Source organism: Pyxicephalus adspersus, chromosome 5 (assembly GCF_032062135.1).
Source record: "Pyxicephalus adspersus chromosome 5, UCB_Pads_2.0, whole genome shotgun sequence".
Lineage (NCBI taxonomy): Eukaryota > Metazoa > Chordata > Amphibia > Anura > Pyxicephalidae > Pyxicephalus > Pyxicephalus adspersus.
The window spans coordinates 11715992-11733488 of NC_092862.1; the positions used below are offsets into that span (position 1 = coordinate 11715992).

Below are 17497 nucleotides of genomic sequence, written 5' to 3' on the forward strand. Positions count from 1 at the left end.
TAATTGTTCTAAAGTACAATCATGAAAGATCCAAAGAATACTAAACTGTGTACTTAGGATTTCTTAACTAAAAGGCCCAATCTTTCCTAAATGTAGGTAATTTATGACGCATTGCTGCAAACATACATTCATAGACACATTGAGTATTTAAAGTGGAACTAAACTGAAAACAAAAAACATTTTCCTTTAATCCTGCAAATCCCTCGATGGCGCTGGTCCTTCCCAGGATCCAGTCCTGCATCGTCCTGAAATTCCTCTTCGTACCGGCACTTAGAAAGCACCAAGCGCCTCCATCTTCAGTGTTCACATTTGTCTTCTTGCCATGTTAACTGCGCAAGTGCAATATTGGGTGACGTAGCTCGCTGTAAAGGGGGAAAAAAAGAGAGCCAATCTAACTGCGCTTGCATGAGATCGGCATCTCTTTCCCTTAGAAAAATGCCCCTTCTGCCCATGTCTAAGACTAGGGTATGAGCAGAAGGAGCACCCAGAGCCTTCCAGGATACGTGACATAGGTATCCCAGGAGGCTCTGCGCACCTATCGCCGCGGCCATCAAGACTTAATGGGGAGGTGCTGCACCCTTTTTTTTTAAAAAAAAAAGTTGCACATTTTTCCTTTACAGATAAGGGTTGTCTACCCCATTTATGCAAAGCCAAAATGTTAAACTGAGGTCCGCTTTAAATCTACTATCACTCTATACAATGCAAGAGAATCAGTATTTTTCCAATATCATAAAATATAACTTGGCAGCTAGTACCATAATACGTATATAATTGGAGTTCTACGATAACTAATATTCTTATTATTAAACAGTATTTATATAGCGCCAACATATTACGCAGTGCTGTACATTAAATAGGGGCTGCAAATGATAGACAGACACAGAAAGTGACACAATAGGAGGAGAGGAGCCTGCCCCAAAGAGCTAACAATCTAAGAGGTGAGGAAGCAGCATATGTGTAAAATTGCCAAATCCTGAAGGGTCAACACGGGTGATCACTCATTTTTAAAGCAGAACTTTAAGCTAGTACTTTAAGGTGTAACTGTGTATATTACACTTCTCTACATTATCCTAAGATGTAAAAATTGGTAGCCAGTGCACTTTTATTTTCATTGCCCTGCTCTGTGTCCAGCAGTATTGTTATTATTATTATTAAACAGGATTTAAATAGCGCCAACATATTAGGCAGAGCTGTACATTAAATAGGGATGTTGACTGACATCACAGACTTGCATAACTAAAAGCCTCTGAATCAAGTAAATAAAACATAAATGACAACTGTCAGTGATCTGATAAATCTTGGTATGTTGTTCTTGTTAACCTGTAAGAGAAGTTCCATGATACGGTAAACTTGGCATCTGAAATGTTTTTTATGTGGTGTGGATGCATGCTAAGTAATAAGTAATGGTAACATTTCTAGGTATTTATTATCTCTCATAGAGATCACATTACTAACTCAGTTAATATCTTTTATTTGCTTTTCTCATCAAGGCAGATTAACTCAGCTTTGTTCAGGCATCAAAAGCATCCACGTCCTGGACCGGCTTGGTGTACCCGATTGTGGTTTGGTAACAACAGAGCCCCTTATTTTCCCTTATTTTAAAAATCAGAATTGATCACTACTGACAGGTATGATCAAATTGTACAGCTTCAAAACCACTTCTCACAGGTCTATTGACAGTTCTTTTTTGCTTTAGATGGTCACAAAAACCCTTTCTGAATGAATTTAAAGTGACTATTATACAAATAAGTAGGGAATGGAAGGGAATGGAAAAGAAGGGTCTTTTGACAAAAAAAATAGGTTGTTACTTCTGAAAGTTACCAAATACATAGTTACAAGAAAGTACCATTTATTCTATTTGCTAGACATCACACAGCTCTAATAAAATGTGTAGAATTTAAGATGGGCGTCTTTTAACTAACGCGTTTCACCTTGTGGCTTCTTCAGGGATTTTTAGAAACTCTTATTTACTGATGATGGAAAGATAAAAATCCTAATCGAGAGATAATGTGGTGTAGTAATGGCAGTTGTTTAGAGCTCTGTGTTAGGATCAGAGAAAAGTAATGGTAACAATAGTAGCTGTTATAACTGGCATAAATAGCCGGATGCAACTTTGTGACCCTTGGAGGGTAAATGCTTATTGTTTCCAGTGAACAACAGGGTTTTTTGTTTGAACCATAGTAATTTGCAGAGAAGGGGGGCTCGGCGCAACCTCGCCCAAAGTGTATATTGTGTATATATATTCTCAAAAACTGTGTCAAAACACTAGGGAAAACATATATTTTATTAGGACAATTTGGATGATTTCAGTTATGATTTTAAAAGCGTACAAACTATTATGAGATAACAAATTGCTTTGTCTGATCACACTAAAAATAAAAGGAATATCTTTTACACAATCAGTCATATTTTCCAATGTTAAAGATTTCACAAAGAAGCTTATAAAAACAACTGTGTATAAATTTTGATACAGTTGCAGATCTTGGTTGTGTTCATAAATGACTGACAGATTTCAGACTTTGCTGCAGTCTTTCCATTTGTGCTTTGCTGAAAAATAACAATGCTGATTAATGGGGGAGCGGAGGTTGGGGAATGTTTCCTCCTGTGTGCATCATCCCAGCCTAGCCAAAGTCACTGGAACGGAGCCCAAGTATGGATTTTTAGTGTTAACGGTAAAAGTTTTGGCATATTAGAACATGTCCGAGATGTATTAAGGCAGAGGTATAAGCATAGAGTGCATTTAAAGTGGCAGAAAGGTTCATATAAATGATACTGACAGAGTATGGAGTAGAATGAAATATTAGCAAGGCTTCCCAAAATAAATTACACATGGACAATAGTGATGGCTACATTGGACATAGAAGAATAAATCAAAGAATTTGTTTAAGGCAGCCGACAACAATCTTCATGCAAAACAACATGGTTCACACAGAAGGAGTTCTGTTCTGTCTACCTAACCAGCCCTTAGACAAGAAATACGTGTGATGCCTTAATCTTCCTAAGGCTACATATACACGTCAGATGATTCTTGTCCGATAATCACCTCATAGCTGATATTGGACCGAGAACTTGATGTATGTACAGCGCTAGTCGTCCTTTGTTCCAACAACCGTCCTGGCGGATCCATGGACGACAACCGATCGTAATAAAAAGGGGGGGGGGGGAGAGTACAGCGGGGTGCGCTCTGTCGTTCTCCCCTCTACATAGAACAGAATGGGGCTATATGGACATCGCTCATTCATTCATTGTGCAGTCTTTTGTCGTTGGAAATAATTGTGAAAGATTCTTTTCAATGACAATTATTGTGTATCCAGCCTAAGGCCTAGATTAGGTCAGGGCACCTGGAAAGTTAGATTTCTAAACTTACACTAGCAGTGACCTGGGATCAGGAAACCATCAATGAGTTCCCCCAGACAGGCAGATTACCTGAATGGAATTTCCCCCATGTATCAGTTAATTTACTTTGGATAAACCGTTTTTTAGGCCAAGGACATGATGCAAGGTTACCTGGCTTTGACTCATATTGGCCCCTGTAAGCGTAAGCCTATATTGTTGCCCTTTTGTACTTTGTATTTTTTAGATTTGATCAGTCTTTCCTTTTATTTGAGTAAAAGATCTTTTTATGTTGTATTTACTGAGTCAAACAAAAATACACCCACAGTTGTGTTCCTCATCTAGTGACTTGTGACGTGTTTGACGTTGCTTATTTTCATTATTGCGTTTTATATAAATGTTATTAGTATCTTTAATGGCTATTATTAGATGGTTTATTCAGCATTATCACTTTAAGTCAACTGCAGGCTTTTAATAAATAAAAAAAATCTCCAAGGCAAAAACATAAACTGCAATACTTACCTTAAAATTGTGGCTTTCTATGCTGTGTCTCTGTCATAAGATAGCCTTTGACTGTAGGGCTTAAAGCGTACCTAAACTCTGAATTTTCACTTTACACAAAAGGGTAGACAATCATTTAAAGTAAAAATTCTGTTTGTTTTAATTTTTTTAAGTGCAACGCACTTTTTTTTTTTTTTAAGGGTGCTGCACCACCCCCTTAATTCTCGATTGCCTAGGTGATTGAGAATGAATGAGAGCGCAGAGCCTCCCGGGATACCTACACCAAGCATACTGGGAGGTTCTTAGTTGCTCCTTCTGCCCATACCTGAGCATCTCAGTGAGATCAGCAAGGTTTTTTTCCCAATCTACATCACCCGATCTTGTGCCTGCGTCTGGCGACGTGGGAAGAAGAACCCGTAAGAAGAGGAGAAGATGGACGCGCCTGGCAAAATGGAACCAAGCACCACTTTCCCCACTACTCAACAATTTAGTGATCAACAGTCCTTGAGACTGGACAGATATACAGTAAATGCGGAGCTCCAGGTCATAGCAAAAAAAAAAAAACTTAGGGACATTAAGTGCAGCTGATAAACTTCTGGAGCACAGAAACGAGTCCAAAGCTTTTCACAAACCAGTCAAAGGATCTCCAGCCAATTTTTTTTTTTTTTTTAACTTAAATTTAATGAACTTAAATCATGATAAAAATCATTAACCTTCTATAATTTCCATATAAGTCTAAAAATGAAATGAAAATGCCTTTTATAAGCCATTCATAAAGTACAGGAGGAAGTGTCACACGTAATACCACAATGTCAAAAGGCTGGAGGAAATAATCTATATGCACTGGTATGTTAGGGGATTTCTTTCACGGAGCCTCATATATGGCAAAGAGAACTACTGGGCAGAGCAATATTTTTTTTCCTTCCTCCACAAGAAAAGATTAGAGGTGAAGATAGCAAAAAGTGTGTTCATTTAATGTATATTTAAACATATATATACCATACCACATCCTCACTATAGACTCATCCTGCAGATAAACTTGCAGGAAAAGAAACTGTCAAACCACTATTGTGTCATGATTACTTAGAAACACCGTGTGTGTAATATAATATATATATTTATATATATATATATATATATATATATATATATATATATGATTGAGCACCACAATTAAACAAAACATAGCAAAGAGAAAAATACTAGGATGATCCCCGTTTAAAAGTTCATTCTACTGTACCACAAAAGTAGCTTTGTGTTTTGGATAAGTGAAAACTTAGCGCAGCTTCCAGATGATGATAGCATGCAGTCTTTTGCAATCGGTGATAAAGCTGAACGTTTTGTTTTGCAAAAACCATGCAAGTTCTGCAAGCTGTCTTGAATAAACCGCACATTTGGGATCTCTCCAGTAGTTTGATGATTTTAAGGTCAGGAGACTGTGATGGCCACTCCAGAAACTCCACTTTTTCTGCTGTAGTCACTGAAGGGTTGACTTGGCCTTGTGTTTTTGATTGTTACCATGTTGGAACATTCAAGTGCATTTTATGTGCAGCTTCCAGATTGATGGATACAAATTGACCTCCAATATTTTCTGGTAACATGCTGCTATTATCTTGCCATCAATTTTCACTAAATTCCCTGGGCAGCTGTAGCTCAGATACTCCCAGGAACATCAAAGGTCAACCTCCATGCTTCTTGGTTAGGATAGTGTACTCTTAATCATAGGTCTTGTTGAGTCTTCTACAAACAAAGCGGTTATGGTTGCAACCATACAGTTCAGGTCAGTCGTATCGCTCCAAAGTACTTTGAAGTTTTAAGGCTTGTTTAGATGCTGATTGGTATATTCTAAGCAAGCTGTTTTCTGGTGTTACACAGTAAACTCTGTTTTTTTTTCTTTTATACAACTTGACCATGCAACCTGTTTTTGTTGAAGTACCTCCTTATTGTGCATCTTGAAACAGTATCATTCAAGTGTATGTAAACTTTGATCACACCCATTTGGGTGTAATTTTTAACCCCAAATGCCCCTTTGAAATTTAAGAAAAATGAAATATAAACACACATGCATACACTGAAATGAATGCCAACACTACTACCATTCTCCATGTCCCTCTGCCCTATTTCTACATCCTTCTATGAGCATTTTCAGGTGGCAACAGTGGCTGAAAGTACCTTGCTGTATGACACGTGCAGCTGGCATGGATACTCGGGTACAGTACTGTAAATAGAGGTGACACAGATAACTGGAAGACACACAGCTATCATCATCCATTACACTTGACATAGAGCAGAGAAATTCCTGATTCTACATTTCAGAAGTATAAAACACAGCCTGCCCCTGGTGTTACGGCTCATGACATCAAACCCCCCACCCCTCCATGTCTGAAACATTGCATCATCTGTATCACACCCCGAGTTATCTACCTCAAGGTCAGGCGCAGTTTCCACTCCCCACATTCCAGTACAGGGAACATTGAAACCAGAGACTGCTTTTTAAGCTTCATAACATTAAAAAAAAGTCTACTCACATTATTCAGATACAGATGAGTTTTGGTGGGATCATCTGCAGACTTGTAATATGTCATGAGGAGTCCAGAAGCAAAATCTCTCCTATAGTACCAGACTACAATACCTTTTGGTATTTGCTTACCTTGGAGATTTCCTATCCCTCATTTTTAATACTCCAAGACAATTGTTTAGACCTGTGAACCTAAGTGCAGAGATCTCATTTTGAAAAACCAAGATAATTAGGGCCAGCATGTGATGGGCTTTTACATTCACATACAAGGTAATGAAAATTCAAAACCTGTTTGCAGCAGGTTAAATGGAGGTCAGGAGGAGGCCAACAGCACACAGGCTGAATGCCATTGACACAAGTGCAAAACCACAAAACTGGCCCTAAAGAAAATGATGACCTCTCTGGTACGGACAGAAAGTAAATCAGTTTCCCAGAAAAGTTTGCGAGGGACTAAAGCAATGTTTTTACTGCTGTGCATCCACCAATGTAAACTTTCTGCACTTTTTTAAAAAAAAGTGAATGAAATCATTCTATACACAGACAGCAATAAATACTTGGCGTGGGTTCTATTGCTTCCTCTTCCTTCCTAAAACTAATAGAATCCAACTTTAAATATTAAAGTATCTGCTGACTTCTAAGTAATAATTTAGGAATGTACTCTGATGCTGAATTACTCCTTGATTTCTTTTAAACCTAATAAATTTCAACCCGTAACTTGTAACTCCTGACCTTGTTCCTGTTCTTCTGGGAGTTCCCGCCCACCTTTGCGTGTTCCAACTCTTCCTGTTACATTCTCTATAAAATAATTAAAAATACAGCAGGAAAAGTGGAACTTTGTTTATGATGAGCAAAGCAGGTGTTCAAAACCAGGAAATCAGTACAGAGATCTGACTAACAGTCATTGCAATAAAGTGTATAGAAAACTGTCAGGTGGTTTATTGCTCCTAGATTAGCTGAAACCTGAAATTTCAGTTTTGGAAAGGCTGAGCCCTAAATAAGATTTAGAATATATTTACTAATTCTTAATATATTTAAAATCCAGTCACTAACATTCTTATAATAGTACTAACAGCCATCTTCAGGATTACCGAAATACTACTGAAGTTTATTAAACATTGTCCTATTTGGTCAAAAACCCAACAATGTCCCATCAAAGCATAACCATACGCAGATTCGCCCTCCTTTTCCTAAAGCAGGGTCCAAAGTATGCCAAAACGTAAATAAAAAAAGAAGCCACTGTGCTGATAGAAATGGCTTTCAGGGGATTCATTACTGTCGTAGCTAAGCAGTCAAAGCCAGGAAATGCACAAAAGTAGGTAGTAGCACCAGGCAGGGCTCCAGCAAACGCATACAATGGTGTATCTAAACCTTGCATGATCTCAGTGGATCTACTGATCCCTCCCTACTCAATTACCTATCAGTTTGATGGATCGTTCAAGTAAGTGTTATCCTGCATGGCATACATGCAATGGAATGTGGCAAGCCGGAGTTAGGTCACTGGGGTTAAAATGTCTTTATCATCATCAAGAAGGTAATTTACAACATTTCAGTGTGTGCAGAAGTACATAGGGAGAACAGGATGGCAATAAAAAGGTGCAACAGTCAGTTTTGAAAGCTAAGTAGGTAGAGTTAGGGTGCTTCATATTAAAGGAACATCTGTCTCTCTCAAACTTTTTAACTTTGGGGATTCCCTGAAATAAATTTCAGGTCTTAGGCAAGCCCTTCTATAATTACCTTATCCATAGATCACAGTACCATTTGCATGGTAGTTTGTAGGAAAAATGCCTCTTACAATAATGGCGAGTGTTAAAAATGTCACCCTTATGGCAGCCCTGGCTTGATTATTACCTGCTGTCTCCAAGAACACTTTCCCTTCTTCATATTTGATGTGCTTTTGTTTATATTCCTTTTTTTTCTTTATTCTTTTTCTTGTTTCTCTCCTTTATAAAAAATAGGAAGCTAAGAGATTGATACTTTGCATGGATATTTCTCTAACTATGAGTATTTAATTTATGTTTTAAAGTTTTTCTTGACATTGTGTTTTCGAGGAGCACTTGTACCGACGTTTTATAAGGACTTTTGTATACTGTTATGCAATATTGAATAGCTGATTTTTCTGCTATTATGTTCTATGTTACACAACTGATTTTGTCTCTTTCATATTGCAAACATGTGATTCTGTAATCTGCTTCTTGTTATTTGTATTTGGTTATGCGATTTAATAAAATATTTTGTACCAGAAAAATGTCACCCTTATAGATAACCAAAAAAGATAATTGGTGTCAGTTAACTTGACCTGAGAGGTCTAAATTGCTAATTGCTCAAGGAACTCTATGGTTCCATGGAACCCTGGTTGACACAACTGGCCACTTTGGTAAAAACAAAGCTTCTTTTCCTTATGCCAGAAGACTCAGAAAGAACAGCAAGCAGCACATTAATGACACTACCAAATCTTACCCAAATCTCATAAGACTGGCAGCCAGGATTAAAGCATTAGGTATATGTAAATATACAAAAATGTGTCTGCAGGTCCAGTAGTGCCTAGGCACCTTCACATACCGGGATGATCATTAATCCTTTCCAATAAAATATTTATTTTTCAGGTTACTGCCTAGGCATAATAAACCCATCTAAATGCTACCTGTCAAATAGCTAATATTTACTTTTTGAGTTCAGCTGCACTTTTAATACATTTACATGTGTACTGTGACCTGAATTTCCCAACCTAAGATGGGCAGTTCTCTATCTAGATGATTCTTCCTGACAGACCGCATTCTTTCAAGCTCTGTTTAACTTTTACAGCATGTTTTTGCAGCAATGACAGTGCCAAACAACAGGCTATATAAAAGTTCCTTCATTACTAATCGTTTTAGGCATTTCTAAGAAAAGCAGAACCAGGGGTGGAGCTTACTACAATCTAAAATGTTGTGCAACTTTGTGGGAAACTGGAGCTCAATGAACTTGAGGCACCTATGCTTGCTTGTATTATTAGATGAGTAGTTTTATTTTTTTTTTACCCAAATAATTTTTAGATCTTGATAGAGGGGCATTAGGAATAATCCCCAATAAGTCTAGAATGCTCCAAACAGGGATACATTTTGAATTAGGGACTAAATGAATGGGTTGGTGTGCTAGTGTTAGCAGCTAGTAGGTATAGTAAAATCAGAGTGCAGTACCAGTCCTAAGGTTATATGTAACCATGAGGCTTTCAGAAGTTACAATATCTCATGTAGCTTGTTAATGAACTGTGTATATATAATAATTGCTTTTTTTTCCTAAAGAAAAATACTTTCTAACTAATTTTTGATTTCCTGCAACCTCAGCTCATGGCACAGTGTCATTGCAGAATATTTGTAAGCAAGAAACCGTGGGTAACAAGTAGTTTTATTGAATCTGTAGATCAAAATCTATTTTGAAAGGTTGCCACATCCAAAAATCATATTTAGTCTAAAAGTATTCACTGACCGAAGGTCAACAAATGTTAAAGGTTTCTTTACTGTGTTCGTTTTATCTAAATTTTTAAAAAACATAAAAACATACAGCAAAACCATACAAATATATCTTCAATACCAAAAAAGAGATTTCTGTTATTAACATACCATACCCATTCCTTTAGTCCTCAAACCCTAACAATCAATGGAAATAAAGTGTGTTCTCACTCTCTTTTACATATAAGATTATTGATATAGCCACCCCTTTATAGTGGAGTAAATAAAGGTAATAAATAGGGAGAAAAGAGGGTTTTTTATAGGCTAAAAAGTGCGTATTAGTCAAATGGTAAATACAACATTGTTACATTGCTTGTATACATTTGTTTCTCCAACGCCCCATAAACATCATGGGGTGGGGATTACCAAACTAGACAGAGTGACTAATCAGGTTTAACCGAACACGTAATAAACGTTTAAGTCGTATAAACTTGTTACTGACGCGTTTCACCTATTGGCTTCCTCAGGGGTATGTAGAGACATGAATAGTTTTGCATGTAGTTATAGGTGAGTTTACAATTACTATTCACGCCATTATATCTATAAAACCCATCTTTTCTCCCCATTTATTACCTTTATTTAGTTAATAATCAATGCATTCTCTAATTTAGGACAGTGAATTCAAGTCCATACATCTATGTTCGAAAGAAGCTTATTACACAATGGGTCCCCAACACAATATTACAAAAAGGGACAGCTTCCCCTGCAGTTGGACTGACTGGATTCCTGCGCCTGGGCACCTGTTATGTCATCCCGGTCCTGGCAATCAAGATGGTGGTGGATGGCAAAAAGGAAGAGACAAAGGAAGAATATGGAAAAGATGAGCATCACAGGTTTTAAGGCAAGTAGTCTAATTATTTTGTTTTCTTAGCAGGCAATTTTGAGATGAAACAAGCAGACATTTAAACCAACCAAGCAAAAAAAAAAGGACACAAACAGAAAACTCAGAAAGCTTCCACCTTGTGGTCTGGTATTGGTCCTCTGATCTGGCTGTTGTCACAACCACAATGACACCATCCTACCCAACTGATGTCAAACTGGTAGGCAAAAGATTCCCATGCATATTGTCCCCAACAGACATTAGATTGCACAGGAAAGAGCTCCATAAACAGCCAATAATAATCATGGGCCCAACAAAAGCAGAAAAGGAGAAATTTTTGTAAAGTAAAATCTTACTACAGTCCCATTAAATCGCGGTTATATATTAAGCTCATGTTTAACGATTATGCTAGAATCAATCCTGCTATAAAGATATATAATCTCTTCTCCCTGCAGGTTTATGGCTCTTAATGTTCTAACAAATAGAAAAGGATGACAGCCGTTTACATATAAAATAACAGCCAAAAGAAGCAAGGTATTAACTGGTAGTTAAAAATTATCATGGCTCCCAAGAGAGTGACTTCCTAATGTATTCCAGGATGAACATACTTTACAACACACTGGGCTACTAAAGAGGAATGGAAATAGCTCAAAGTATATGTAAACCCAACCACTAAAATATAACATTAAAATATTTTAAAATACATTTTCAATTGTTTATTACAGCGGCTAAGGAATTCACGAGGCACAGTCTGATTTCAGGAGAATTTTTAGCATAATATTTTAGCATAATAAAGATATCCGATTGTTTACAGCTTAGTTATACTACCCCAAGTCAAGATTTTGGACCTCCAGTAGGATTCCAATGCAAGTGCAATGTGGACTGAGGCACCAAATACACCAAATCCAAAATACAGATTTCCAATTAGCTGTCCTGTTTGTGACAATGAACAGGAATTGTAAACTGTGTGTAAGGAAATGCTTGAGAGATGTAAGGTGGCTCAGTAGGATAATGGATGGATGAGGCAAAGAAACTCTGGTCCGCCTAAACAAGGTGGGTTAAGAACCGTCTTCTTGGTTCTGGTAAGCTTCACCACCTACTCCTTCATTGAACAACCATGATTCCTTCTACACTGTGTCAATTAAAGTGAAACTGAACCCCACTACACTTACATGTCCCCATTCCGACCATCTTTTTCCTCCTTCTGTTCCTAAATGCAATCTACAACCATATTGATTGACCAGGCCAGGGTGACTTAACATCCAAGCGCGAGGGAGTTCATTCAATCCTAGCAAGCACAAGGGAAGTCAGGATTTCCAGGTATCCTATCGCATGTGCAGACCAGCATTTCCACAAAGTTATCAGGTAAGAACCCAGAAGGAAAATCTCTTGTTTCTTCCTGGAATAACAACTTGCCTGATAGAATTTTTTTTAAAAGAGGAACTTTAATTCCGTTTTAGGGGATTGGATATTTGCCCCCAATTATCTCTCTCCCTATCTAGATTAACATTTATTTTTGCTTTTACCTAGCTCTCGTAGCATGCAACAGCTTTTATTAGTCCCTAAAAAGTCATCTCTAGATTTTGGGATTGCTAGGAGATACACTTAATTGTAATATTAATAATGTTATTTAAAAAGCTCCAACATATTAGACAGTGCTGTACAATAAATAGGGGTTGCAAATGACAGATCGATACAGACAGTGACAAAGGAGGAGAGAACCCTGCCCAAAAGAGCTTACAATCTAAGAGTTTTTATTGATGTATGCATGTCCCCAGAACTACATTTCCCAAGTGCCCTTTTTCTACACAGTGTTGGAGTGAAGGCAGCAGTGGTGTTTTGCTAGGAGAGAAATCATGGTGAATGTGAAGTGGAACAAAGAGAAAGTGGTGGATGGAAAAGGATTTTGAAGCAGCAAATCCATCTGACGTGTTGTTTGCTTAAATAGGGACTGCCTAAACTGGTTTAAAAGATTCATTAAGGCCTGTATTGATGTATACAGGGGATATACAGCGAATGCTGTCTAGGTGCAGCCAAACTTATCCATCCATCCCACCAGTCCTCTTCAGCTGCTCTTGTATTTTTCTTCATTAGCTTCCATTTCCCCTGAGAACTCAAATTCATCTCCTATGCTTTGCCTTCAAATCCCTCCACAGTTCCTGTCCCACTTACCTTTCTGACCTGATAGAAAAATACTCCCCTAGCCGCTCTCTTCGCTACTCCAATCACCATGACTTCCTCACTCATAACCTCATCACACGCACGGCTCCAAGCTGCCCCGAGTCTCTGGAATGGTCTTCCTCCTCCTATTCAGCTTGCTCCTACTTTCTGCACACTTAAAAGAGCACTCAAAACTCAACCTCATCTACCCATCTTCTTCCCTCCTAAAAAACGCTCACTACTTCCCAACATTCCATATCCCCCTTCCTATTGTGTGCTACTCACCCACCCCCCTTTTATAGATTGTAAGCTCTTCTGGGCAGGGTCCTTTCCTCCTCCTGTGTTGCTCCGTCTGTATCTGACATTTGCAACCCCTTTTTAATGTACAGCGCTGCAAATTTGTTGGCTGTATATAAATACTGTTGTTTATTATTATTAACAATATACAGTTGTTTTTTTCCTTTGGTTTTTAGTATTTTTTTTTTTGCTTAACATTTACACAAAATAAGTCAAAATTGGAGTTTACTATAACTTAAGTTATATGCAAGTTATAACAGCATCTCTTTTCCACAAAATCCTTTATAAATTAGGCATTCTGGCCCTGCAATAAAATGCTTTTAAACCTCTTCCGCTGAATGTCAGCTTTAGTTTTCTTTCTGGACCACAAGTTTATAAATGGCATTAAAAAGAAAACACATTAGGAAGAACCAGAGTCCATTACACAATGATTTTAGAGGAAATAACTCTGATATGATCATTCTGATAAGTATGTAAATGGTGCAACAATGCTGGAAAAAATGCATCAATTTTATCTTCTAGAATAGTCAGCCAAACAACTGGCAGGGTCAAGGACTACAAAATTAGCACCTTGCCGATCCCTTACAGAACTAATCTGTGGAAGCTTTGCCCAAAAAGCAAGTGAACAGGGAAGGACTGGTACCCAGTATTGATTGTGTCTCTCTGTGGTTGATCCTCCCCATGCCTGCCTTACTATGCTTTGTTGTGCATTGTGTGTGTCTGTATAGATGTCTTAGTAGATAGCAGGGATTCTCTAGCTCAGAGCTGCCCTCTTAATCAGAGATGCATGTGAAGTAGAGAAAGAATAAATCCATAGAATCTCCATGTACAACGTTCTCTCCATTTAGAAGCAAAGTAGTGACACTGCCAAATTTCACTCCAAATCTGGCGAGCCTAGCAGACAGGGGAAGATCTTCTAAATTATTATTATTTTCCAGTATTTATATATAACATATTACGCAGTGCTTTACAAAGTCCACAGTCATGTCACCAACTGTCCTTTAAAGGGGCTCACAATCTAATGTCCCTACCATAGTCATATGTCATTAATGCAGTCTAAGGTCAATTTTGGAAGAATGGCCAAATAACCTAACTGCAGGTTTTTGTTGTATTTTATGATTCTTCTATATTATAGCCAGGGACTTAATCAGCTCATTGGATTATTTGTTGGTGGATACAGAAATGATAATACCTTGGAGTTTGTTGCATGCTTTGGAACAAAAAAAATTTCTTGCATCACAGACTGACATAGAGGGTTGACAAAAAGTTTGCTAACGCCTGTGAGATAGAAATGGAAGATAAGAAATAGGAGGCAGTTGGTTGTCAGATTTGGAGGCAACCTACAACCATATGGAATAGCAGTTTGTTTGCTGCTTGGATGTTGTTTCCGATATGCTCCTTTGCTGTTTGCTGCCAATTTCAGATCTGAGGAAGCTCTATACGATTATCCAGGCTAAAGTCTCATTCGTAGTCTGAAGAAGTGGACATAAAGCTTCCGCAAAACCCGTCAATATTTATCGAGACGAAGTATGAACTTTGTATGTTACTGTTTTTTGCTATGAGCAATTTGTTTTTAATGAATCAAATGTATGTATGGTTTTAACAATTTATGTATTTTTGATTATGCAATAAAGTATTAATTTTTCCAATTTCTTGTAAACCAAATGGTACATTTATTCAGAGCATGTGCCTCAAAAGTCCCAATTAGTCTTGTTGCTTTTGTGAATATTTGTATTTAGGGATGTGGAACTTTTTGTACTGTAGACTAAATAGATGGAAAACATTTTATAACCTAGCTGCATGTTTTTGGAATGTCAGAGAAAACCAGAGCATCATAAGGAAACCCACGCAGACACAGGGGGAACCTGCAAACTCCATGCTGATAATGCCCTGGCCGGCATACGAACCTGGGACCCAGCACTGCAAAGGTCAAAGCGCTCTAAAACACCGTGCTGCCTGAAAATGACTGCAAACTGCCATTTACAGCTTTGAGCTTTAAAGCACTGCTATTTTTAAGGAGGAATAATGGGAAAAAGTAGTTTTTAATGCTTTTTCATGTTACTGAATTTTCAAGTTGCATTTCTGAATTTTTTCCCAGTTTTACTTTCAGTAGCTTGCCCCCATGGGTATATTTCCCAATTTTATTAAGTTGTAGGATTTAAAGAGAGTTAGAAATGCATGCATTTGATTGTTTACACAATATTTAGCATATTTTGCAATGTGTTTAAGCGTATGAACCCTCTGCTAACATTCCTGTTTAGACAATTAGGCATACACAAAAAACTATTGTGATCAGAATTGCCACCATAGGCTGATCTAGAGCCCATAAGCTCCCAAACAAACTATTGTCCACTGTAACATTTAAATCTAAAAGAATTGTTTTTTTTTTTAGCCAGAAAGGACACATTTGTCTGATTTAGATACACTTTGTACATAGGGGTACTTCTTACTTGTAGGTCAAACATGTTACCAAGAGTGCTCTGGTTAGGCCTAATTCCTGTAATGGGAAAGCACAATGCCTTTTTTTTATACTGCATTGCTGTCACAGATCCCACAGGACTAGGAGATCTGTGCCCTCTTCTATGTCACCCACCTTGCATTCCCCTGCTGCTAGCAGCAAATCTGCTCAAGAATCCCATTCTCTGGTAACTTCCTGGTCTAGTTTTTGTGACTCTATGGCCTTCATTTTTTAAAGCTCTCCAAGGCTAGAGAGAATACACTTTCATCAGTGAAGCTGGGTGATCCAGCAAACCTGAAATGGATCTGGTCCAGGATTCACAACAGTTGGTAGCAAATAGAAAATTATTTTAGGACATCCATTCCAGGTTTTCTGGATCACGCAGCCTCACTGATCAAAGTGTAATCTCTCCAGCCTTGGAGAGCTTTAGTAAATCAGGGCCATTGATATTTGCCCTTTTAACTCAGAGGACTAGAATATTCCACAGGCGCACTCCATCTGCTTTGGAAATGTGAACACCGCCTGAAATGCCTCTTCTCCAGCACTACCTCTGGTGGTGGGGTTGAATACCTGCAGGTCACATGGTCTCCATTCCTCACATGATCTCTCCTATATAAGCAACTTGCAGCAGGATGTTGCCTACAAAAGGAGTTCTTCTAGGCTCTGCTTCCAGGTTCCTGTCTGCATTCCCTGATTCAGGTTCTGACTCTTTGGTATACCCACCCCAGCTCTGTCTGACTACCCTTGAGTTGTCTTGGTACCTTTTTGCCTTTTACTCCTGTGCTACGCATTGGTTCTTTACAGCCTCCTAGTCCATCCTTGTGGGGTGCACTGGTGCAGCCAGGGGTTGCTGTCTTAGACTTTTTGCCCTGTACACGTCTCTGCCAAGTGACACCATGACAGGGTCAGTAGTGACACACTGCAGTACAACGCTTAAGTGGGAACATCAGACAATTCTCTCTATGCATATCCTTGCATATTGCGCACTATGGTAAGCGCAGTGACCAGCACTGCACCACACATAGCATGGATAAGGCTCTTAGTTACAGTAAACATCTAATATCTGCGCTTAGCAAGGTATGCATCGAACATCATTTCTGTTGGCCCAATGGTTTGGTGTGCAAGCTGCTTTGTTGGTGTTATCTCACTATTGTGGACAGGAGATTATAACTAATAGAGTTGGCTAGGGGTAGGGAAACACATATGATGCTAACTTTACCAAGGGAACTTAAACTTTAAATTGAGATATATGCATGAGATTTTAAGAAATGGTAGGCTAGTTAGCTCTATGAAATCTAGCAAAATCCCAGCACAAACCTCTTTTACTTCAGTATTTAAATTCTAGTTTACTTTCACGGATTAAGTTACATAGAGGAGAATTCTGACCTTTGTGGTCAGCTGGTGACATTCTATACCAAGTGTACACTTGTTGAATAAATCAAAGAGGGAAAATAGAAATAGAAAGAAAATAATAATGCAACACAGTTGTGAGATATGCAGAAATAATGATTAATAGAGGACAAGCTGTGACTTGTTTCCCATTCTCACCTTGCCAATGGTTTCTTCAACTGCTTTTATATAGTTGTTTAAATCTCTGTTGACAGCGGCATATTCCAACATGACGGATTCCATACTCTCCACGTCCACTGTGTCACCTTCAATGATAAACAAGCATTGTTGGTCAGGGAAATACCATGCAGCAAACAATAAAAAAGCAGGGCTTTTGTGTACATTTTTTCAAGGTTGCCTACACGTTAACGAGATTAATAGTAACAAGTAACACAGTAACATTTATTGTCAGATCACATCAAATATGAGGCTTGTTCGGACTCACAGTAAGATAAACGAGGGCTTGAGCGCTTCTAGATACCTACTGTGCACAGCTGGGGGTCCAGGGTCGTTTTCAGACAAAAACTCCTGGT

General features: G+C 38.2%; 1 protein-coding gene across 1 annotated transcript in view; it reads right to left on the reverse strand.

Annotated features, from left to right (window-relative positions):
* The window catches only part of NSMCE2 (NSE2 (MMS21) homolog, SMC5-SMC6 complex SUMO ligase), a gene marked incomplete at its 5' end in the record, with an annotated part of 121376 nt that extends 104146 nt beyond the window's left edge, over positions 1–17230 (reverse strand). The window contains 1 exon segment of the mRNA XM_072410654.1: positions 17124–17230. Within this exon segment, the coding sequence (XP_072266755.1) occupies positions 17124–17230 (107 nt within the window).
* Positions 17231–17497: the final 267 nt, after the last annotated feature.